The sequence below is a fragment of the Piliocolobus tephrosceles genome, chromosome 16, assembly GCF_002776525.5.
Source record: "Piliocolobus tephrosceles isolate RC106 chromosome 16, ASM277652v3, whole genome shotgun sequence".
Classification (NCBI taxonomy): domain Eukaryota; kingdom Metazoa; phylum Chordata; class Mammalia; order Primates; family Cercopithecidae; genus Piliocolobus; species Piliocolobus tephrosceles.
In genome coordinates, this window is record NC_045449.1 from 35,782,217 (window position 1) to 35,806,171 (window position 23,955).

Sequence of the window (23,955 nt, forward strand, 5' to 3'; positions counted from 1 at the left end):
CCTGGAAAGTCTGGTCTTACAGCCTTTGGGATGGGGAAGGAGGCAATCCGTTGTTTTTTATTTGCACTTCAATCTTGAGGGGGCTAGTTGGTTAAGTCCTATGTAACCACTAAGTAATCATGAAAGCTATGTGGTACTTACTATGAGTTCAGGCACTATTCTAAGCACTGTGCAAATATGTAACTGAAGAACAGAAATGTTAACTAATTTGCCCAAAGTCCTGTAACTAGTAAATGGCATAGGTGGGATTTGAACTCAGGCAGTCTGGTTCTCAATTAAACTGCCTTTCATGGGGACAAAAGAAAGGTCTAACAGTCACTGGTTTCTCTCTAGTTTTCTTAATGTTTTCAGGGCTTTTAAACTGTTTTTAAAGTTAGTTGGTGATCTCTTTTTCATTTAAGGAATGCCAAGATAGTACCAGATATATGCTCTTTTCTCTGCATCAGGGGAAATGGAAGATTCTGCTTCATAGAGGAACAAAGTGGGTTTTAGAAATGGCCTGGGGCTGGACATGGTGGCTTGCACCTGTAATTCCAGTGCTTTGGGAGGCCAAGGTGGGAGATTGCTTGAGGCCAGGAGTTCGAGACCAGCCTGGGCAACATAGCAAGACTATGTCTATATTTAAAAAAAAAAAAAGCTGGGCATGTGGCACACCTGTAGTCCCACCTACTTGGTAGTCTTAAGCAGGAGAATTACTTGAAGCTAGGAGTATGAGGCTGCTGTGAGCTATGGTTGCACCACTGTACTCTAGCCTGGGCAACAGAGCAAGACCCTGTCTCAAAAAAAAAAAAAAAAAAAAAAACCCAAACGAAAAAAACTGGCCTGACTTTTGTTTCAGAATTGATCTGATGATCAGATCCTCAGGGTTATAGAAGAGAGTCTCCAGGAGCCCTAGAAAGTTAGCTAAAATTTTCCCGGTGCAGGCCAGACTTCAGACCCACTCACCAGGTTGCCCATGGTCGCGGCAACGCTGTGTGTTGATGGCAGCCAGGTCAAAGCCATGGATCCTGTGAGTTGGCTGGAAAAGCTTGTTGCGCAGCTCTCCAGTCATCATTTTATTCTGTTTCATCAGCTTGGATTTCTTGGCCAGCAGGCCCCGCACCAGAGGATCAATTCCACCTGTGAAGGGAGACCCAGAAGCCACGCTTAGGATGGGGGCAGGGTGGGAACATCATCCATGGCTTGCCTCTGCCTCCACCAGACATTTTCTCTTGGTTGAATGTGGGTCAGCTGGATATCCCAGGCTGGAAGGAGGGAGAGAAGAGCACAGTGCAGCCTGAAGGGTATGCTCAGGGAGACAGGGGCATCCAGATTGTCTGCTGTGGGGGTGGGCAGAAAGGGGCATTCATGGGATGATGGCATGAATATAAACATTGAGATAGTTTTTGGCCATGCATGGTGGCTCATGCCTGCAATCCTAACACTTTGGGAGGCCAAGGTGGGAAGATTGCTTGAACTCAGGAGTTTGGGATCAGCCTGGACGACATGGCAAAACCCCGTCTCTAAAAAGAAGGCAAAAAAATTGGCTGGGTATGAGGGTGTGTGACTTGTAGTCCCAGCTACAAGGGAGGCTGAGGGAGGAGGATCACGTGAGCCCAGGAGGTCAAGGCTGCAGTGAGCCGAGATTGTGCCATTGCACTCCAGCCTGGATGACAGAAGGAGACCCTGTCTCAAAAAAAAAAAAAAAAAAAAGAGATATTTTTAAAGCCCTAGTTCATGGAGTCAGCTTTTTCTTCCATATGTTCGGCTGAGGAACATTGCATAATGGGAAAAGGTTACATAAATCTCAAGGAAATGGCCTTGACTTGTTAGGCTTTAAGTAAAGTTAATTTCAACACAACATAGCCTAGGGATAAAGGAAAGTTGGGTCCAACCTCTGGCACCTCTATGAAGTGAAAAACTGTAGAGGAGATAAAAGAGCAATGTATTTACCAAACCCACGAACTCTTTCTGTAGGAGTCAGAGCCTAGGGCGGGGGAAGGAGGTAGGGAAATCCCAGTCACCTTAGAAGCCAAGAGGAAAGAAAGAATAACTAATACTTATTGATCACCTCCTGTGTGTCAGGAACCATTGTAGGGTGCTCCACATGTATATCTCATTTAATGTTTTGGATAGCCTCGTGAGATGGGTACTATTATTGTCTCCATTTTATAAATGAGGAAACTGAGGCTCCGTGAGGTGAATTCACTCGCCCAAGGTCATGTAAAAGTGCTTGGAATCTGACTTCCAAGGCAAGTTTCCCTACAATAGGCTGCAGAGTGGGAGACCCAGGTGACAGTACTTCCCTGAAAGGGCATACCATCTTTGACCATCCTCCAAGTGTTGAAGAAGAGGGTGTGGAGGGGGAGTTCTGGTTCTGGCCCCCATGGCTGATAATTCTCATCCAGGCGGAACACAGAAGAGGGGACCTCCAAGTGGCCAAAGCGGAAGGCGAAGGTGAAGACATTGGAAATTCTGGGATCCACAGATTCATTGTAGCCTTGATATGGGGGTATCCACTTCTGCATGTAGTCACCTAGCAAAATGGGCAGGTAGTCCCTAAAGGTGATAATCTGGAGGGAGAATAAAATCAAGAGGAAAGGGTGTAAGAAGGCTGAAACCTCTGCAGAGGGAGGCTGTGAAAGAGCTGCAGCCAAGAGTGATGAGCTGTTGAAAATCAAGGATGGCAAATGGATATCATATGTGCCCAGTCCCATTACTATGATCATAGCAGACATTGCTAATCAATCATGACATTTTTTCTGTTGATCTCTTACAATTTGTCTCAACATAGGCTCTACTAATCAGTCATTTGAATTTGGCATATGAAACGTACTCTCTTTGTCATCTTTGCACTAAGTTTATGACCTTGATGCTAAAGTGACAGTCTTTGTGTGTCACTTTAATGTAACAATATCAGGGCAAGAGGAATAATAAACCACAGGAATGATTCAGGGGCAACTGAGGAAAGTTCATCCAATCTCCAATTCTGAAAGAAATACAGCAGAATGGAAAGACTGGTTTCTGGTTTTCTTTTACATAAAAACACAATGAACTACCACAAATAAAAAATCTTCAGAAAAGAAAAATGCCTCCACATAACCTAATAATTATATTAATTTTTATTCCTGTAGTCTTTGCCTATATGTTACCCACTTTTACATAGTTACAATCCTACAGAATGCATACCTGTGTATTCTGCTTTTTCACTTCATGTTTTCCACATTTCTATCTAGCTTTCACAGTGAAGCCCTGTGTCTCTTTGCTCTTAACCCAGTGCCATAAGGAGCTCAGGTGCAGCGGTTCCTGTTCCCCTAGAAGGTTGCTCAGCAACAGCAGCCAGTCGGGGAAGTACTTTCCTGCCTTGCAGACAGCACCAGCAGGGATTGAGTGGGAAGCCCCCAAACACCAGAAGAGTGAAGTAGACCAGAATAGCATTGCAAGGCTCAGGAAACTAAGGTTTGGTGGACCTAAAGCCCACAAAAGCAGTCCAGAACCTACATGCTAAATCTAAACAGGGTAACTATGTGCTAAAATAGAAGTGCTTTTTACTTTCTTTTTTTTTTTTTTTTTTTTGACAGGGTCTCACTTTGTCACCCAGGCTGCAATGTAGTGGTGCCATCTCAGCTCACAGTGGCCTTGACCCTGGTTTAAGTGATCTTGCCTCAGCACCCCCAACCAGCTGAGACCACAGCTGCATGCCACCAAGCCCGGTTAATTTTTGTATTTTTAGTAGAGACGGGATTTCACCATGTTAGCCAAGCTGGTCTTGAACTCCCGACCTCAGGTGATCCATCCACCTGGGCCTCCCAAAGTGCTGGAATGACAGATGTGAGCCACTGTGCCTGGCCAAAAATAGAAAATTTAAATAGGATCAAGGGTCTCCTAATATAGTAACCAAAATGTCTAAGATACAAATGAAAATCCCTCATAATACCAAGAACCAGAAATGCCACGTTTTTAGTAAAAAGGACGATCAACTGATGCCAAGGCTGACGTGAATCACATGCTATAATTATCTGATAAAATTTTAAAGGCAGCCATTATAAAAATGCTTCAATAATCAATTATAGATTCTCCTGAAACAAATACAATATCACAGCAAAGAAGTAGAAATTATAAAAAAGAAACAAATCAAAATTACAGAATTGAAAATACACTAACTGAAATTTTTAAAAAGCTTGAATGGACTCAGTAACAGAGTAGGAATGACAGAGGAGAGAATTGGAGACAGATCAACAGAATTTACTCAATCTGAACAGCAGAAAGAAAATAGACTTTAAAAATTGCTCAAACAAACCAGAGCCTCCGGGTTCTATGAGACCATAACAAAAGATCTGGCATTCTTATCAATGGAGTCCCAGAAATAGAGGAGAAAGGGGGTGAAACTGAAAAAGCATTTGAATAGTGCCTGAAAATTTCTCAAAATTGGTGAGAGGCACACATTTACAGATTCAAGAAAATGAATGAATCCCAAACAGGATAAACATAGTGAAATTCACTCCAAGGCATATGATTAAATTTCTGAAAACCAAAAGTATTAAAATAGTCAAAGAGAGATGACACAGTACCTATAAAGAAACACCAATTCAAATAATGGTAAATGGCTGGGCGCAGTGACTCACGCCTGCAATCCCAGCACTTTGCGAAGCCGAGTTGGGTGGATCACCTGAGGTCAGGAGTTTGAGACCAGCCTTGCCAACATGGCAAAATCTCGTCTCTACTAAAAATACAAAAAGAATCAGGTGTGGTGGTGCGTATCTGTAATCTCAGCTACGCGGGAGGCTGAGGCAAGAGAATCGCTTGAGCCCGGGAGGCGGAGGTTGCAGTGAGCTGAGATGTCACCACTGCACTCCAGCCTGGGTGACAGAGCGAGACTCTGTCTCAAAGAAACAAAAACAAAACAAAACAAAACAAAAAAAACAAATATCGGTGAAGCTCTCGTCTGAAACCATGGAAGCCAGAGGAAGTGGTGCCACATTTTTCATGTGCTGAAAGACAAAAACTGTCAACCCTGAATCCAATAGCTGGTGAAACGATTCTTCAGGAATAAAGAGGAAAAAAAGACGTTCTCACACAAAGGAAGACTCAGAGAATTTGCTGCACACAGACCTATCCTTAAACAATGGCTAAAGGAAACTCTCTAAACACGAAGAACGGTAACAGAAGAAGGACAGGACCCTCAGAAAGGAAAGAAGAATAATGTCATGGGTAAAAATAGAAGTAAACATCAATTCTTTTCCACCTCATGATTTTTTTTTTCATTATATTTTATGGTTGACGCACCATCTGATGTGGTATAAAATGTACTTAGAAGAAATGCTTCAGACAATTATATTTCAAAAGTGAGGAAAGTGAAGGGACCAAATGGAAGTAAGTTTTCTACATGTCACTTGAAATGATAAGGCACGACACCAATAGGTTGATACATCGTAAATCCATATCTCTATCTCTATCTTTATTTCTATATCTGTCTAGCTATCTATCCTGAGAACAACCACTAAGAAAATTATACAAAGCAATATGTGATCAACTGGACCTTTAAAAAATGTTCAATTAACCCACAGGAAGGCAAGAAAAGCAGTATTAGAGGAACAAGAAACAGAAGGAACAAACAGAAAGTAAATAATACAATGAGAGCTATTGGAAATGTAATACCTAACATGTTAATAATTACTTTAAAGATAATTTAAAAGTAATGATTACTAAAGGTCAGAGATTGGCAGAGTATATTTCTTTTCCTTTTTTTTTTTAAGTGACCCAACCATATGCTGTCTAAAAGAAACTCACTTCAAACATAATGACATAGGTAGGTTGAAATTGATGGAATAAGAAAGATCATGGAGACATCAATTTTTAAAAGCAGGAGTGACTATATTAATATCAGATAAAATTGACTTCAGGGGACAAAAGTGGAAATTACATAATGAGAAAAGGATCTATCCATCAAGAAGATGAAGCAGTCCTAAATGATAGGGATCAAACAACAGCACTTTAAAGCTTTAAAATACACTAAGCGGCCAGGCGTGGTGGCTCAAGCCTGTAATCCCAGCACTTTGGTAGGCTGAGACGGGCGGATCACGAGGTCAGGAGATCGAGATCATCCTGGCTAACACGGTTAAACCCCGTCTCTGCTAAAAAAAAAAATACAAAAAACTAGCCGGGCGAGCTGGTGGGCGCCTGTAGTCCCAGCTACTTGGGAGGCGGAGGCAGGAGAATGGCGTAAACCCAGGAGGCGGAGTTGCAGTGAGCTGACACGCGGCCACTGCACTCCATCCTGGGCGACAGAGCGAGACTCCGTCTCAAAAAAAAAAAAAATACATGAAGCAAAACCTGATAGGACTGGAAGAAGAAATAGGCAAATTCTCCTTTATAGCGAGGGATTTCAACCCCTGACTGTTAGTAAATGGGAGAATTACTAGACAGAAAATTAGCTGGAGTACAGAACTGAATAGCACCATCAACCAACAGATCCAATCGACATTTACAGAGCATTGCATTCAACAACAGCAAGATACACATTATTTTTAAGAACTCATAGAATAGTCAACAAGATAGTCCACAGCAGGGTTTTATAAAACAAATCTTAACAAATTTAAAATAATTGAAATCACACAGAGTATAGTTTCTGATCATGATGGAATCAAACTAGAAATCAATAACAGGAAGGCAACAGGAAAATCTACAAACACTTGGAAATTAAATAACACACTTCTAAATTATACATAGGTTAAAGATGAAGTCTGAAAGGAAACTTAAAAAATACACACTGAATGAAAATGAAAACACAATATATCAAAATTTGTGGGAGGCAGTCAACTCAGTGCTAAGAGGGAACGTTATAGCACTAAATACATTAGAAAATAGAAAAGATTGCAAATCAGTCATCTAAGTTTCTACTTCAAGAAACTCAAGGGGCCGGGCGCGGTGGCTCAAGCCTGTAATCCCAGCACTTTGGGAGGCCGAGACGGGTGGATCACGAGGTCAGGGGATCGAGACCATCCTGGCTAACACGGTGAAACCCCGTCTCTACTAAAAAATACAAAAAACTAGCTGGGTGTGGCAGCAGGCGCCTGTAGTCCCAGCTACTCGGGAGGCTGAGGCAGGAGAATGGCGTAAACCCAGGAGGCGGAGCTTGTAGTGAGCTGAGATCCCGCCACTGCACTCCAGCCTGGGCCACAGGGCGAGACTCCGTCTCAAAAAAAAAAAAAAAAAAAAAAAAGAAACTCAAAAAAGAAGAGCAAAATAAATCCAAAGCAAGCAGAATAGTCTAAAGGATAAAAATCATACGATTCTATCAATTGATGCAGAAAAACCATTTGATAAAGTTCAACATCTATTCATGATAAGAACTCTCAGTACACTAGGAATGGAGCAGAACTTCCTCAATTTCATAAAGGGCAACTACAAAACATTTATAACTAATATTATACTTAATAGTGAAAGATTGAATACTTTCTCAATTGGGAAGACAAGGATGCCTGCTTTCTTACTATGTGCATTTAATATATTATTGGAAGTTTGAGCCACTAGGAAGTTCTAGGAATTGACACGTAATAAGGCAAGAAAAAGGAAGAAAAATCATATAGATTAGAAAATAAGAAATACAACTGTCTTTATTGGCATATTACATGATTACCTGTGTAGAAAATGCAAGCAATCTCCAGCAGAATGCCTAGAACTAATTGAGTTTAGCAAGGTCACAGGATACAAAATCAACACATAAAAAAAAAAATAAATTATATTTTCATACACTGATAAAATAAGTAGAAACTGCAATAAAGCTGTAATACCATTTATAATTCCTCCAAAAAAAAATGAAATACTGGACCGGGTGTGGTGGCTCACGCCTGTAATCCCAGCACTTGGGGAGGCTAAGGCGGGCGGATCACGAGGTCGAGATTGAGACCATCCTGGCCTCAGAGATGGTGAAACCCCATCTCTACTAAAAATACAGAAATTAGCTGGGCGTGGTGACAGGCGCCTATAATTCCAGCTACTCAGGAGACTGAAGCAGGAGAATCACTTGACCCTGGGAGGTTGCAGTGAGCCGAGATCGCGTCACTGCACTCCAGCCTGGTGACAGAGCGAGATTCTGTCTCAAAACAAAACAAAACAAAAATGAAATGCTGAGGTATAAATCTAACAAAGCATGTACAGAATCTGTGTGATAAAACTACAAAATGTTGATTAAAGAAATAAAAAATTCTAAAGATTGGGGAGACATACTGAGTTTATGGATTGGAAAACTCAACATTGTAAAGATGTCAACTCTCCCTAAATTTATATATAGTTTTAATGCAATTCCTATCAAAATTTCAGTAAGGTTTTTTGGTAGACATACACAAACTTACTTAATAATATGTATGGAAAGGGAAAGATCCTAGAATATCCAAAACAATTTTGAAAAAGAAGAATAAAGTGTTTTAAGACTTGCTGTATAGCTACAGTAATTGAGCACTGTGGTATTGGTAGAGGAATAGACATACATGCAAACCAATGGAAGAGAATAGACAACCCAGAAATAGATCCATGTAAATATGCCCAAATAATTTTTGCCAAAGAAACAAAAGCAATTCAGTGGAGAAACAATAGCCTTTCAATAAGTGGTGCTGGAGCAATTTGACATCCATAGGCCAGAAAAAATTAAAAAAGCATCTTGACCTAAACCTCACACTTTATGCAAAAAAATTACCCAAAATGGATCATAGACTTAAATGTAAAACATGAAACTATAAAACTTCTAGAAGGAAAAAGCAGGAGAAAGTCTTTGGGACCTAGGACTAGGAGAAAAGTTCTGAGACTTGACACCACATGCACAATCCAGGAAAGGAAAATTTGATTAAAAGGACTTCATTAAAATTAAAAGCTTTTGCTCTATAAAAGACCTTCTTAAGAGGATGAAACAAAAAGCCCACCAAATTATAGACTGGGAGAAAATCTCTGCAAATCACATATCTGACAAAGGACTTGTGTCTAGAATACATAAAGAACTCTCAAAACTCAACATTACAAGTCAAATAGTCCAATTTGAAAATAGGCCAAATATATGAACAAGTATTTTATTGAAGAGGATACAGAAGTGGCAAATGAGCACAGGAAAAGATGTTCAACATTACTAGCCATTAGAGAAATGCAAATTAAAACAATGAGCTATTACTACACACCTATCAGAAAGGATAAAACAAAAAATGGTGATGACATCATCAGAATGCCAAGAAATTGGTTCATGCATACATTGCTGATAGGAATGTAAAATGGTACAGCCACTCTAACAAATAGTTTGGCAGTTCCTTTTAAAATTAAAAGTAGAAGACTCAGAGTAGCCAAAGCTATGCTAAGCAAAAAGAACAAAACTGGAGGAATCACATTACCTGACTTCAAGTTATACTACAGAGCTATAGTAACCAAAACAGCATGCTACTGGCATAGAAACAGACACAAAGACCAATGTAACAGAATAGAGAACCCAGAAACAAATCCACACACCTACGGTGAACTCACTTTCAACAAAGATGCCAAGAACACATACTGGGGAAAAGACGGTCTTTTCAATAAATGGTCCTGGGAAAACTGGTATCCACATGTGGGAGGATAAAACTAGATCCCTATCTTTTACCCATATATAAAAATCAAATCGAAATGGATTAAAGACAAATCTAAGACCTCAAACTGTGAAACTACTACAAGAAAACATTGGGGAAAATCTCCAGGACATTGGTCTAGGCAAAAATTTCTTGAGCACTATTCAACAAGCATAGGCCACCAAAGCAAAAATGGACAAATGGGATCACATCAAGTTAAAAAGTTTCTGCACAACAAAGGATACAATCAACAAAGTGAAGAGACAACCCATGGAATGGGAGAAAATATTGATATTTGCAAACTACCCTTCTGACAAGGGATTAATAACCAGGATATATAAGAAGCTCAAACAACTCTACAGGAAAAAAATCTAATAATCCAATCAAAAGATAGACAAAAGATTTGAATAGACATTTCTCAAAAGAAGACATACAAATGGCAAACAGGCATATGAAAAGGTGCTCAACATCACTGATCATCAGAGAAATGCAAATCGAAACTACAATGAGATATTATGTCACCCCAGTTAAAATAACTTATATAAAGAAGACAGGCAACAACAAATGCTGGCAAGAATGTGGAGAACAGAGAATCCTTGTACACTGTTGGCAGGAATGTAAATTAGTACAACCACTATGGAGAACAGTTTGGAGATTCCTCAGAAAACTAAAAATTGAGCTGCCATATGATCCAGCAATCTCACTACTGGGTGTATACCCAAAAGAAATAAAATCAGCATATCAAAGAGATACCCACACTCTTATGTTTGTTACAGCACTGTTTACAATAGCTAAGATTTGAAAGCAACTTGTGTCCATCAACAGATGAATGGATAAAGAAAATATGATACATATACACAATGGTGTACTATTCAGCCATAAAAAAGAATGAAATCTAGTCAATTGCAACAACATGGATGGAAGTGGAAATCATTGTTACGTGAAATATGCCAGGCACAGAAAGACAAACATGGCATGTTCTCACTTATTTGTGGGATTTAAATATCAAAACAATTAAACTCATGGACATAGAAAGTAGAAAGATGGTTACCAGAGGCCGGCAAGGGTAGTGAGGGGCTGTGGGGGGCGGAGGTGGAGATGATTAGTGGGTACCAAAAAATAGAATGATGGCTGGGCGCTGTGGCTCATGCCTGCAATCCCAGCACTTTGGGAGGCCGAGGTGGGTGGATCACTTGAAGTCAGGAGTTCGAGACCAACCTGGTCAACACAGTGAAACCCCATCTCTACTAAAAATACAAAAATCAGCAGGACATTGTGGCGGGCGCTTGTAATCCCAGCTACTCAGGAGGCTAAGGAAGCCTGGGCGACAGAGCAAGACTGTCTCAAAAAAAATAAAAATAAATAAAAGAGTAAGACCTACTAGTTGATAGCACAACAGTGTAACTATAGTTAATAATAACTTAATTGTACATTTTAAAATTGTAACTGGATTGTTTGCAACTCAATGTATAAATGCCTGGAAGGATGGATAACTCTTTTTTTGTTTTTTTGAAATGGAGTCTCACTCTGTTGCCCAGGCTGGAGTGCAGTGGTACGATCCTGGCTCACTGCAACCTCCACCTCCTGGGTTCAAGCGATTCTTCTGCCTTAGCTTCCTGAGTAGCTGGAACTACAGGCACGTGCCACCACGCCCAGCTAATTTTTGTATTTTAGTAGAGATGAGGTTTCACCATGTTGGCCAGGATGGTCTGAATCTCTTGACCTCATGATCTGCCCACCTCGGCCTCCCAAAGTGCTGGGATTACAGGCATGAGCCACCGCACCCGGCAGGATACCCCATTCTTCATGAAGTGCTTATTTTACATTGTATGCCCTTATCAAACCATCCAATGTACCCCATACATATAGACGCCTATTATGTACCCACAAAATTAAAAACATTAAAAAATTTTTTAAAAACCCTAAAAATGGACTTAGCATGTGATCTAACAATTGCACTCTTAGGCATGTATCTCAAAGAAATTAACATTTGTTTTCATGCAGAAACTTATATTTGAATGTTTATAGTAGCTTTACTCATAACAATCTCAAACTGGAAACTATCCAAATGCCCTTCAAAAGTTGAATGGTTAAACAAACTGTAGTTCATTCATACCATGGACTACTACTCAGCAACAAAAAGGAATGAACTACTGATATACACAACAGCATGGATGAACCTCAAAGATACTATGCTTAATGAAAAAAGCCCATCTCAGATGGATACATGTCGCATAATTCCATATATATAACATCTGTGAAATAACATAATTATAGAGATGAAGAACAGATCAGTGGTTGCCAGGGGTTATGGATATAGGGGTGAGGGTGGATGTGGCTATGAAGAGATAGCATGAGGGAGTTTTGGGGGGACAGTACAGTTAAGAGTCTTTATTGTGGTGGTTACTTGAAGCTACATATATGATAAAACTGCATAGAGCTGTGCAGACACACACACACATACAGATGATTACATTTATAACTGGTGAGATCTGAGTAAGCTCTATGGTTTATATCAATGTTAACCTCCTGGTTTTGCCATTGTATCTTGGTTATGTAAGACATTAGCACTGGAGGAGACTGGGTGAGGGGTGCATGGGACCTCCTTGTACATTTTTTTAAGATTCCTGTATAATTCTTAGAATCTAATCATCTGCAGGGAGGGAGGCCCAAAAGCCCTACCACCAGGGCCCACCTGGCTCCCACTCCTGGCTCTGCCCTCTGCTCGCTGCTGGGCCTCCAGCTACCTTTTCTGTTCCCAAACCTCTGTTTCCCCCAGCCTCTCTGCTGCTTCTCTCCTATTGTCTCATCCTTTGAAACCCCACTCCTATTGCAATATATTAGAATCTATAATTATTTCAAAATAAAATGTTTAAACAATAAGTGCATGGTTAATATCAACACATCAACCTTTGTAAGTCTCTTCTAGTTAGTTGATCAGCCAATCAACCATATCTGTTGAGTATGCCCATGAGATGGGCTTAGATGTAGACAATTAAAAAGGAAGACAATCAAATCAAAATAACCCAAATCACTGCGGTGTAGCAGTCCCGGAAGTGAAGGAGCCTACATTCCCAGTGATGGCACCGGGCAGGCACACTGAAGGGACCAACGCAAAGTGACTTTCCAACACTCTGAATCCAGAGATTCATTTTGAGACAGAGAAGCTGAAGAACTGAAAGGAGGGGGATTTCAAAGGATGAGACAACAGGAGAGAAGCAGCAGAGAGGCCGGGGAAATGGTGTGGGAACAGAAGAGGGAGCCGGAGGCGCAGCAGTGAGCAGAGGGCAGAGTCAGGAGTGGGAGCCAGGTGGGTCTGGATGATAGTGCTCCTGGGCCTCCCTACCTGCACGAAGGCTCCCAGGATTTTCCGGGCTTCCTGGTAGAGCTTCTCTCCGTCCCACTGAGGGTTGAGTCTCTTTAGTTCTCTGGCCAGCCGGTTATGCTCACGGAGAAAGAGGGTGTGGGATGTGGCCAGCAGAATATGCTCTGAAGCTCGAGAATCTCCTGAAAGCCCAGAAGACAGGAAGGTAGATTCTCCCTAACAGCCCCAGGACCCAGTAACCTGCACAAAGAAATGATGGTGCCCCACAGGACCCCCCCATCAACAAGCCCTCCTTCCTGTCAGGTGGAGAGGGATGGGGAGGGGGTGCTGAATCATAGGTTTGACTCTCAGTTCTATCTATATACACACTTTTTATCTGTGTGACCTTGGACAAGTTACTTAACACTTCTGAGCCTCAGTCTTCTTACCTATGAAAATGAGAATAAAGCCTATCATAGGACTGTGACGAAGGCTAGTGGTGACACACTACACAGTAACATTTTGCTAATTATAACCCAATCGCCTTTTAGGAAGGGGGGCTTCGAATGAATGAGGAGCTTTTTACTTCACAGAGCAACTTTGAAGGTTTTAGGAATGCGGGTTTGAGGTGAGGAGCTTGGGTAGGGCTGAGTTCCTCTGGGTAATAAAGGGAGAATAATCTGGAGATGGGGGCCTATAGTGGGAGGGAGAGAAGAGTAAGGATGGGGGAGAAGTTAAATGGCCAAAGACCAGGTGTCTCATAAGGGGATAAGGAACTTCCCCCTGTGCCCTCTAATCTTTAGGGGAGTCTATCTATTATCTATCTATCTATCTATCTATCTATCTATCTATCTATCTTAGACAGTCTTGCTCTATTGTCCAGGTTGGAGTGCAATGGCATCATCTTGGCTAACTGCAGCTTCAATCTCCTGGGCTCAAGTGATCCTCCTGCTTCAGCCTCCAGAATAGCTGGGACTACGGGCATGTGCCATGATGTGTTGCTAGTTTTTAAATTTATTGTAGAGACAGGGGTCTTGCTATATTGCCCAGGCTGGTCTTGAACTTGTAGCCTCAAGCAATCCTCCCACCTAAGCCTCCCAAATTGTTGGGATTATAGGTGTGAGCCACTGCACCAGGCCAGGAAAGTCTATTTAAAATTGTAAATTCTTGGTGTGAGTGCATATTTTTATGAAAAACAAAAAAGAACTCAGTTTTGTGTCTGGATTGATGTGGGGTATATGTGAACGCAAAATCCAAAACATCTATAAAGGTAGCTTGGCCTATGAGCTGGCCTTCTGCAACGTCACGGTGGCCAGGGGGTTTGTCCTAAGAGAGAGGATGTTTGAGGGTGAGATGCCCTCTAGAAGCCGGAAACAGAGAGGACCAGGAGGGCACCTGGAATGAACAGAATTGGCAGGGCTTTGGTCACGCACAGGTGTATGGAGTGGGGGTTTTGTGCCCAGGTTATAAAAAGCTTTAAAAATATACATTCCTCTTCACCTAGAACTTCCTCTTCTGGGAAATTATCTTAATAAATGTATCAAAAATGAGAACAAAGATTTATCAGTGAAGATATTCCTTACCTAAACAACAGCAACAAAACACAGAAAAACTGGAAATAACCAAATTCCCCCAAGTAGGGTTGAAGAAATGAATGATGGTAATATGTGTCATGCAATACTAGGCAGCCATTAAAAATCATGTCATAGAAGAACAGTTAATGGCATGAAGTAGATTAATGTCATCTACTGACATGAAGTAGATTAATGACATCTCCAAATGTCAGGTTTTGGAGCATTATTTATAGTAGGACCCGATTATGTAAAACAATGTAGAACTGTATCTGTGATAGGAAAAACACTGGAAAATAAGCATTAAAATGTTAATGATGATTATTGGTGGGTAGTGGGATTGTGTGAATTTTTTCTTTTCTTTTCTTTTCTTTTTTTTTTTTTGAGACGGAGTCTCGCTCTGTCGCCCAGGCTGGAGTGCAGTCGCGTGATCTCTGCTCACTGCAAGCTCCGCCTCCTGGGCTCAAGTGATTCTTCTACCTCAGCCTTCCAAATAGCTGGGACTACAGGCGCCCGCCACCACGCCCGGCTAAGTTTTTGTATTTTTAGAAGAGACGGGGTTTCACCATGTCAACCAGGATGGTCTCGATCTCCTGACCTCATGATCTGCCCACCTCGGCCTCCCAAAGTGCTGGAATTACAGGCATGAGCCACCAGGCCTGGTACTTTCTTTTTATTTTCTTTGTTACTTTTCTGGACTTCCTGATGTTGTTTTACAGTGAATACATGTTCTTGAATTCTTTATTCATCTGGGCCTTTCTGCTAGTCCTGGACCAGGACCTGGCTAGCGACAGCAATGGCTCAGTGTGCATTTTTCCAGAAAGATGACAAGAAGGGGGCAGTGGTAAAGCTTCCCTGGATAATCCCCTTGTCCTTGGGCCCTTCTGTTCCCAGGCTAGACTCACCTGCCAGGAAGCAGGGCACACGGGCTGTGGTGTTGATGAACTCACAGGGGCTTGGCTTGTTGCTGTCATAGGGCAGGTAGGGTAGCCCATGGTCTGAGACCTCCTGGTTGACAGCCATGAGGCCCAGGGGGCTGCTGAGGTTGCGGAGGCGGCTGGCCAGGCTTGGCTCGGAGCCGTACACAAAGCTGGCATCCAGGAAAGAAGTCAGAGCGTTGATCTGCTCTCGGGCCAGGGACTTGTAGGGTGGAGTGGGGCAGACAAATCCAGCTCGGAAGAAAGACATGCATTTCCCTTGAGTCCTCACCTTGGGGTCATTGGGTGGGAACTGCAGAGAGATTGGGCATAGGTGACTGGGCAGGAGTGGAACAGCTGGGCCCTGGCAACCTCTCCCCAGGGCAAGTCTGGATGCAAAGATGCTGATGGCGCCCTCCTGGGATCCTGGTACCAGACACTGACCCCAGACACTTCTTGCTGACATTACACACCCTGGGCTCATAATATCCTGAAGTTCATTACATCCTGCTGTGTGAAAGCGCTGAGGGTAATCATTCAGTCCTCACAGTGAGGACTCCAAATTTTTGGTGGGGAGGGAGTCCTGAGCTTCCTGGACAGGAAAGCAGGACATGAGGTGGGAACAGATTTGTTAATAATTGCTACTAACGACAGCTGCCATGTATTTATTTTGGGCTTACTATGTGCCAGGAATTATGCATACTTTAACTCACCTCAGTCCTCGAAAAAACCCTGTAAGGTGGACAATTCAGTTCCATTTTATAGATGAGAAAACTGAGGCTCAGAAAAGTTAAGTAAGTTACCTAAGAACTTACACACTGGAAGGGAAACATGTAGGATTCAGATCATTGGCTTCATTCCACAGTTTATGCTCTTTATACCACAGCACATAGCCTCGATTTGTTCTGTGAGTGAATAAATGACTCTCCAACTGTAACACCCACGAATAATAGGAAAAGATGCATTGCTGCAAGCTCCTCTCCCTTCCAGATGGAAATTCCTACAATCCCTGCTCACTCGGATTCATCCAGGTTTCAGGTCCTTCTGAGTGGAGCTGAAGTCATCCTCTACAATGATGTACAGCAGCACAAACTTTAACATGCATAAAATGAATCTCTGGGGATCTTGGTAAAAATGTAGAATCTATTTCCTAACATCTTGGGTGAGACTTGAGATTTTGCATCTCTTTTTTTTTTCTTTTTCTTTTTTATTTTTTGAGATGGAATCTCTCTCTGTTGCCCAGGCTGGAGTGCAGTGGCGGGATCTCGGCTCACTGCAACCTCTGCCTCCCAGTTTCAAGCGGTTCTCCTGCCTCAACCTCATGAGTAGCTGGGATTACAGGCATGTACCACCACGCCAGGCTAACTTTTGTATTTTTAATAGAGACGGGGTTTCACCATGTTGGCCAGGCTGGTCTCAAACTCTTGATCTCAGGTGATCTGTCCACCTCAGCCTCCCAAAGTGCTGGGATTACAGGCGTGAGCCACCTCTCCCAACTGAGATTCTACATTTCTAATAAGCTCCCAGGTGTTACCAATGCTGCTAGGTCAGGGATGTAGACAACCTTCGGCAGTGTTCCCATTCTGCTATCAGTAGTTTACTTGTCCAATTCCCACGCTGGCCCTGTGTTCTTCAGAGCCAGAGCAGTGTCCTGTTCCCTTTGGAATCCTCAGCATTTAGTGCATTGCCTGGTATGGGGTGGTCAATGTCTGTTTACTGAAAAAATGAATGAGTGAGGCATGGAAAACTACCAAATCAGTATCCATGATCTATCCAGAGATCCTAGCTGATGAGCTGGGAATGTCTGCTACATCAGGGTGGGCAAGGGGCTAGCTAGTCAGAGACGCCCAGCTGCAGGGCCTTACCATGATGGGGAAGCAGTTGTCTCCCTGGATACAGTACTCATCACACTGGGCTTTGGAGTACTCACTACTCCCCAGCTCGGTGTCAGGGGCAAAGTCCAGGTCGTGATCTACAATCTGACCCCACTGCATGAAGAACAGGGACCTGTTTTGGTCCAGAACACCCTCCTCATTCAGATAGCCAACAATCTTGTTTGATACCTCCCGGGCCTACAGATGGAAACAGAAGGGGAGGGCAGATTAGAGGAAAAAGTGCTTTGAGGATTCAGATGCAACTACAGCTTATTAATTACCTACCATGTTACAAGTACACTTAATCCCTACAAGGAGTTTGTGAGGTGGGTGGCGTTAGCCTATTCTGTAGAGGGGGAGATTGAATCCTGGACAGGTAAAGTCAGTTCTCCAAGGTCCTGCTGCTACAACGGGACAGGGATGAGGTTGAACCCAGATCCGTATGACTTGATGACTTGCCAGGCCAGTGCACTTTCCACTAAGAGACGGTAAACAAAGACAGGCTGCCTCTGAAATACCAGCTATGGAGGTGCCGGGTGTCCGGGAATAGAGAGGGGCTTTGGGTAGGGGCTGCCAGCTCCCATAAGGCCAACAAATAGGACCTCCAGGCAAACAACAGCTGATGCACTCCAGGGGCGAGGGTTGGGGTAAGCGCGAGCGGGATGGGGCAGGGAGGCCATCTGTCCGGGAGACCCCAGGGTATCTGGCCTGCGGCGACCGGGACGCGACCACCACGCGGCTGAGCGCCGGGCTCCGAGCTCTGCTGCCCTCTAGCGGCAGGTGAGGGTCTGTGCAGATCTCCATCGCGCACCCCTGCTGCCCGCACGGATTTCTCCTCCTCCTTTCCCTGCGAACATCCCGTCCCCTCTGACTCCCATCCTTCACCCCCGCCCGGCCTGCCCTCACCAGCGGGAGAGGGAAGCCGTTGCGCGTCTTCCCCGGCGTCCAGCCGAAGGGCAGGGAGAGCCCGTCCTCGTACTCCGCGGGCAGCCAGCGCGCCAGAGCCCTGTTGGCGGCGCCCAGCGCAGGCTTCCTCCTGAAACCAGCACGATCTTCGCTGAGCTTCGGCAGGCCGGCTCCGGGGCTTCAAAGCCCAGGACCTCATGGGGGAAGGAGCGTCTGCTCGAGGCGGAGGGGACGCAGAGAAGGGAGCCTCTCAAATGTGTGGTCACTGAACTGCGCCCACTCCCTGAAGGCGCGGGGCTCCCCTGCCCCCGGGAAAGGTGCCGCTTCCAGAGACACACAGTGGGCTAGCGGGAGAGGGCTGGAGACGCGCGGTCTTGAGAAGGTGGGGAAGGTGGGAACGCCAGCCCAGGTGGGCAAGGCAGTGGCAGATCTGCCTGGAGTGCCCAAGGAGCAAAAGCCTTGGCGGGGCGGGGCGGGCTGGCTGGAAGGGTCGGTCCCCACACCCCAAGCCCCGCCACCTGTTGTTGCAGTCTCCGGTGATGGTGCGGTAAGGGCTGCACGGGTCGCATCTCACCAAGGGAGCGGGGGCACCACAGCCCACCTCCAGAGACAGCGAAGTCAAGTCCAGCCTGGGGTCTGAAACAGAAGGGACCCCAAAGGGACTGAGTTCTTTTTCCATTCACAGGCACCCGTGGGAGGCAGAAAATGGAGACCAGAGGTGAACCTGCATGTTTTGGAATGCATTCCATTGTAAGTAAGTGTTTCTCAATTAATCTGACAGCACATTAAGGTAACAAATTTTATTCCCATTTTACAGGGAAGAAAATGAGACTACAGTGTTCAAGAGACTTGCCCAAGGCCACACAGAGTAACTGGTAATGTCCCCAGAATTGCTAGTAATTCCTGATATACCAGGTCCAGATTCATTTGAGTTGACAGATCTTTCTTTTAGAATGGAAATACCCCTGGGAGGTTAAGCATATGTTAGTATCAGTTAGTGTGATAAGACCGCTTTCTTCTAAAGCTTCATTTACATCTAAAGTACCAAGCAAGCAGGGACATAGCGGGGACAGATGTTGGGAAGGGACAGGTAATTTTTCAGGGAGGGCAGGGGTTGTGGGAGGAGTGACAGAGTAGAGGGGCTTTAGGCATCAGAGGGTTCAGTGGGGGCACAGAGTGGAGAGACATGCCCACTTCTGAACGCATACCCTCATATGCATACCTCATCCACCCTGGCGTCTGCAAAAACAGGGAGGTGAGGGAATCTGGCTTATGGGGGCTTCTCTGGGGGGCCATCTCTGAAAGGTGGCAGGATTTCAGCTCTCAGAACCTTTTGGATTTCAGAGGCCAAGTGTTTCCTACTTCTTACCCTGTCCCAGTTTCCTTTTTTTGGAGCTTTGGAATTTGCCCAACTCCTAGGCAAGGTATCCCCCCTCACTTGATGTTTTCCCAGGGAGAACCGGCAGCTTCTTCCTCCTGTCAGGACCAAACCCCTTCCTCATGACCCTGTGTGGGCTGTGGCATTTGGTTGGGGGTGAGAATGGAGGGGATGGAGGAGGCCATGACTTCATCAGTTAAGTGCGTTTACTGATAGCTCCATCTTACCCAGAACAAGATGGAAATCTTAGCTCCTGTGACATTATCCCAGTAAATCCCCCTGACACAGGTGGCCTAAATATCCCTTCCACTAGAGGAAGTGGTGACACTGTGGTTTAGGACAAGGAACCCATGCTTATTGACTTTAGCACTTCCTTTGGGCAGAGGCCTTCCAGATAGTGTTATACAAAGAGCACCAATGTCCCCTCACTTGGAGTTGGCAATGTGAGCTTGCTAGGTCTCAGTTCCTTCCCCTGCAAAAAGAGCATTGCCCTAGCTGTCCTCTAAGCCCCTTCTTGCTCCGCCAGTCTCGTCTACTGGTCTAAGAAGGGAGAGACGGGAGTGTTTCTCTGAGTAGATAGCTCTCAACAGGAAGTGCAGCTTTGGGTGGCCTCTGCTCTCTCCTGTGGGGAGATGACCCCTTCCTGCCACAGAGGGCTGGTGGGTTTTCTGTACCTGTGACATTGGTCAAGGACGCCTTCTGCCCCAGTCTCTTTAAAGACTCCTCCCACACCTGTCCGTTGCGGATGGCTGTACGCGTCCGGCCTTTGGCATGCTTGAGGTATTCTGAGAGCTGTCGGCTGGTGGGAGTCTCAGAGCTCATGGCAGTCTTCAGCCTACAGTGGAGGGAGATGGGGATCATGGCCTGGACCCTGTAGGAAGGGGGCTGGGGACCGCTGGGGGGGGGGGAGGGGATGTGTGTACCACATGGCCTCATAACCCAGGCTGCTGCACTGTCCAATACAGTAGCCACTAACCACATGTGGCTATTTAAATTGAAACTTATTAAAATGAAGATTAAAAATTCAGCTCCTCAGCAGCACTAGACACACATCAAGTGCTCAGTAGCCAGGTGTGGTTAGTGATGACTCTGTTGGACAGTGCAGATAGAGAACATTTCATCATCCTAGAAAGTTATCTTGGACCCTGCTAGCCTAAAGTGGGCTTAGAGCTGGACAGACATAGGGGTGGATCTGAGTTCCACCAGGATTGGTTTAATTATATGACCTCTGAGTGACTTCCCCTCATTTATGAACTGGGAATCACAGTTTTATCCCATCAGAGGCTTATGTTTGGACTTTGGGATAGACTGACTGGAACTGGCTCCCGACTGCCACTTTCCAGTTGTGTGCCTTTGAGGCAAATTACTTAAGCTCTTTGCACTCAGTTTCCTTATTGGTATAATGAAAATAATGATAGTAACCTTAGGTTGAACCATGCTGTTTCATCATTTTTGACCTTGAAAACAGCTGTTTTCTACAGTTCGATTCAGTACTTCCTAGGATTTTGGGGGAGGAATGAATGTAGAGCCCCCAGAGCTGCATCTGCACAGAGGATGTGCGAGCATCACTGTCACCATCAGCCGGGTCCCAGAGGGGCTGCTGCAAGGTATTTTAGAGTCTCTGCCTCACACCATGAACAAAGGCAGGCAGGCCGCTGGGCCCCCCGGGCTTAGCCTGTAAGGTGCAATCCAAGGTTCCAGATGCTCCTTCCTTTCCCGCCCTGCCCCGGGCTCTGCATGCTTTCCCTGCCTGGACACAGATTCACCAGGGACTCACCTCCTGCTCTGCCCTGGGGTTGGGCTCTGTTGGGGGCAGGCAGGTCTTGGAAGGACCTCTTTGCCATCTCCACAGTCTCTACCCCAGTCCTAGCCGTCATCCTCTCCCATCTAGACAGCTCTTACTTCCACTCCTGTCCTCTTACCATTCGTTCTCCACAGGGTTGCTGGAGTGATGTTTTTAGCATAAAAATCAGACCATGTCACCGCTGATTCAAGTGTTCTAATGGCTTACTCTGGGGCAACACACCTCTCTGCTCTCGCCTTATGCATGCTCTTCCTTGCCTCCTGCCTCCACTGGCCTTCCTTTTCCTGAGCACCCCACGGGCTTTCCTGCCTCAGACCCTGTGCTGTTGCAGTGCCTGGAATGCCACCCCCATGCCCTCTGCCTGGGTGGCTCCTTACCATTCTCCAACAGGCTTCCCTGATCCCTGTGCCTAGAGTGGCATCCCTTGTCCTGTTTATTTCCTTCATTTTCCTTATAAATTGTGAGTCACTGCACTGTGTGTGTACTTGGGTAACAGAATGTTTAAATGTGACTTGTTCTGTCACTGTGAGGCCCCTGAGTCCAAGGACTAACAAGCGGGGAAGGGCTCCTCCACATTTCAAAGCAGGGCACTGATTGGCGTGTGCAGGACATGCAAAGGAGGTGTATGAACACCGGTTTTGTGGCTTTTATGCTGTCCCCCATCGTGCGGCTATAAAGGGAATGAATTTGAGGAGGGAGAGAGAATTTTCCTTTGGAGACATTTGCAGAAATACTGGTCACTTCCCTCCCACCACCATGAGGCTCCTCCTTTGCCAGTTTAATTCTAGAAAGAAAGGTCTTAGGAGGAGGGCTTGACTGTGTGTCCTGGAGTCCTGGCTGGGGTTTGACACCTGCCTGAAGAGCAGTGTCCTGACAGCACAGAGAGAGGGGCAGGGCAGCCCCGTTGCAGAATCCAGAATCTGCACGGCCTCAACAGCAGGGCGAAGCTGCTAGTATTCTGGAGGCTGCTTAAAAGGGACCTGCCCCAAGACAGGGTAGGGAGGGGTGAAGGAGTGGGTCCGATGCTCCCAGGCAGAGAGGGTTAGAGCTGGGAGTCACTGGCCAGAGAATTTTCCAGATCACAGAGTTGGCAGCAGAATCTCTCTCTGAAACCAGGAAAGTACCCAAGGGGAGACAGAGAGAGAGCTTCTGGCCTCTTGAGGACTGAGCTGTTCAGGGGATGTAGACTCACCACCCCTTTTTCCTCCCTCCCTCAGCTTAACCAAGGAGCAGAATCCCAGGCTGGGAAGGAGGAGCCCCAGAAAGAGGGAGAAGGAGACTGTACTCTCTTCTCCCGCCAGAGGCCTCAAGCAGTTCTGAGCTGAAGGAAGAGGACAGGTCTGGGCTTTATCTTCTTATGCTGACACTTTAATTCCTGAGATAATCCTGGTCTAGGGACTAGAAGCATCCAGAGCATGTTTTATCATCTAAGTCACCAAAAAAGTTATCTGACGGCTTGAGAGTTCATTCAAGGGCCAAGGAGGAGTGAGTGGTGGCCCAGGTCCAGTGCAAAGGGACAGCGAGAGGAAAGAATAAGGTTACTTTTTTTCTCAATGTCTCCCCTTTCCCTAGAGTGTGCGTTTCCTGAGGGAAGGCGCCCACGTTGCTCCTGCAGAGGATTGGAGGGTGGTTGACTCTATTGGTGCCCTGTGGGCCCTGGGCTCTTCCCCTTGCTGCCACGGGTGCATCTGCTGCAAGCTCACTCCAGTAATCTTGTTGGGTGCCTGCTTCTGAGCCACTGGAGTGGCCTGGCTGGGGGTGCCGGGGAATTCCACAGGTGTGCCGCAACACCTCTCAGCCACCTGCAAGCCTGCAGCCATGTCTGACTGATGTGGGCAGATGAGGGCTCTGCTCCCTCGCTCCAAGATGGAACAGGCTCTGAGGAGCAACTTCGGCTCCAGGTTTCCCTGTAGGGTCAGGCTGAGGCTAGACCTGAAGTCACTTTATTTGTCTAACCTCCCCCTTTGCTTCTTCTGCTTCTTCACCCTGTCACAGCTTCCCTGTGAGCATTTGCGTAATATGTCACCTGCATCTGAATGCAGTGCTCGCATTTAACTTCTGGTGGACCTGGCCTCAATTAGTCAATATCAGTTGGATGAATGAAGAACTTTTACTGAGAGGCTTTCTGGGACTCTGGAATGCACGGCCAAAGGAAACATTGGGCCACGTGGAAGAAAGTCCTTCTAGGCCGGGTGCAGTGGCTCACGCCTGTAATGCCAGCACTTTGGGAGGTCGAGGTGGGTGGATCACGAGGTCAGGAGATTGAGACCATCCTGGCTAACACGGTGAAACACCATCTCTACTAAAAATACAAAAAAATGAGCCGGGCATGGTGGCGGGCACCTGTAGTCCCAGCTACTCGGGAGGCTGAGGCAGGAGAATGGCGTGAACCTGGGAGGTGGAGCTTTCAGTGAGCCGAGATCGCACCACTGCACCCCAGCCTGGGCGACAGAGTGAGACTCTGTCTCAAAAAAAAAAAAAAAAAAAGGTCCTTCTAGGGTTAGACTAGCTGTCCTCTTCCAGGTGATGTACAGGCTGGGGACTTTAGGAATGTGGGCTATTGCTCCTACTTGTCATGTACTTGGAAGGCTGGGAGGATGGAAAGGCAAGTTTTATCATTGTTCGCCTCACTGGCCTA

At 45.3% G+C, this 23,955-nt stretch overlaps 1 protein-coding gene across 3 annotated transcripts in view; it reads right to left on the reverse strand.

The window, feature by feature from the left end:
• The window catches only part of LPO (lactoperoxidase), a 30,772-nt gene that overhangs the window by 1,212 nt on the left and 5,605 nt on the right, over positions 1-23,955 (reverse strand). For all 3 annotated transcript variants that reach the window (XM_023203970.3, XM_023203972.3, XM_023203971.2), the window contains 8 exons: positions 20,188-20,348; positions 18,654-18,771; positions 18,136-18,265; positions 17,221-17,427; positions 15,344-15,668; positions 12,910-13,070; positions 2,300-2,552; positions 946-1,119 (listed from right to left, as the gene is read on the reverse strand). In XM_023203970.3, the coding sequence (XP_023059738.1) occupies positions 946-1,119; positions 2,300-2,552; positions 12,910-13,070; positions 15,344-15,668; positions 17,221-17,427; positions 18,136-18,265; positions 18,654-18,771; positions 20,188-20,348 (1,529 nt within the window). The remainder of the gene's footprint in view (positions 1-945; positions 1,120-2,299; positions 2,553-12,909; positions 13,071-15,343; positions 15,669-17,220; positions 17,428-18,135; positions 18,266-18,653; positions 18,772-20,187; positions 20,349-23,955) is intronic.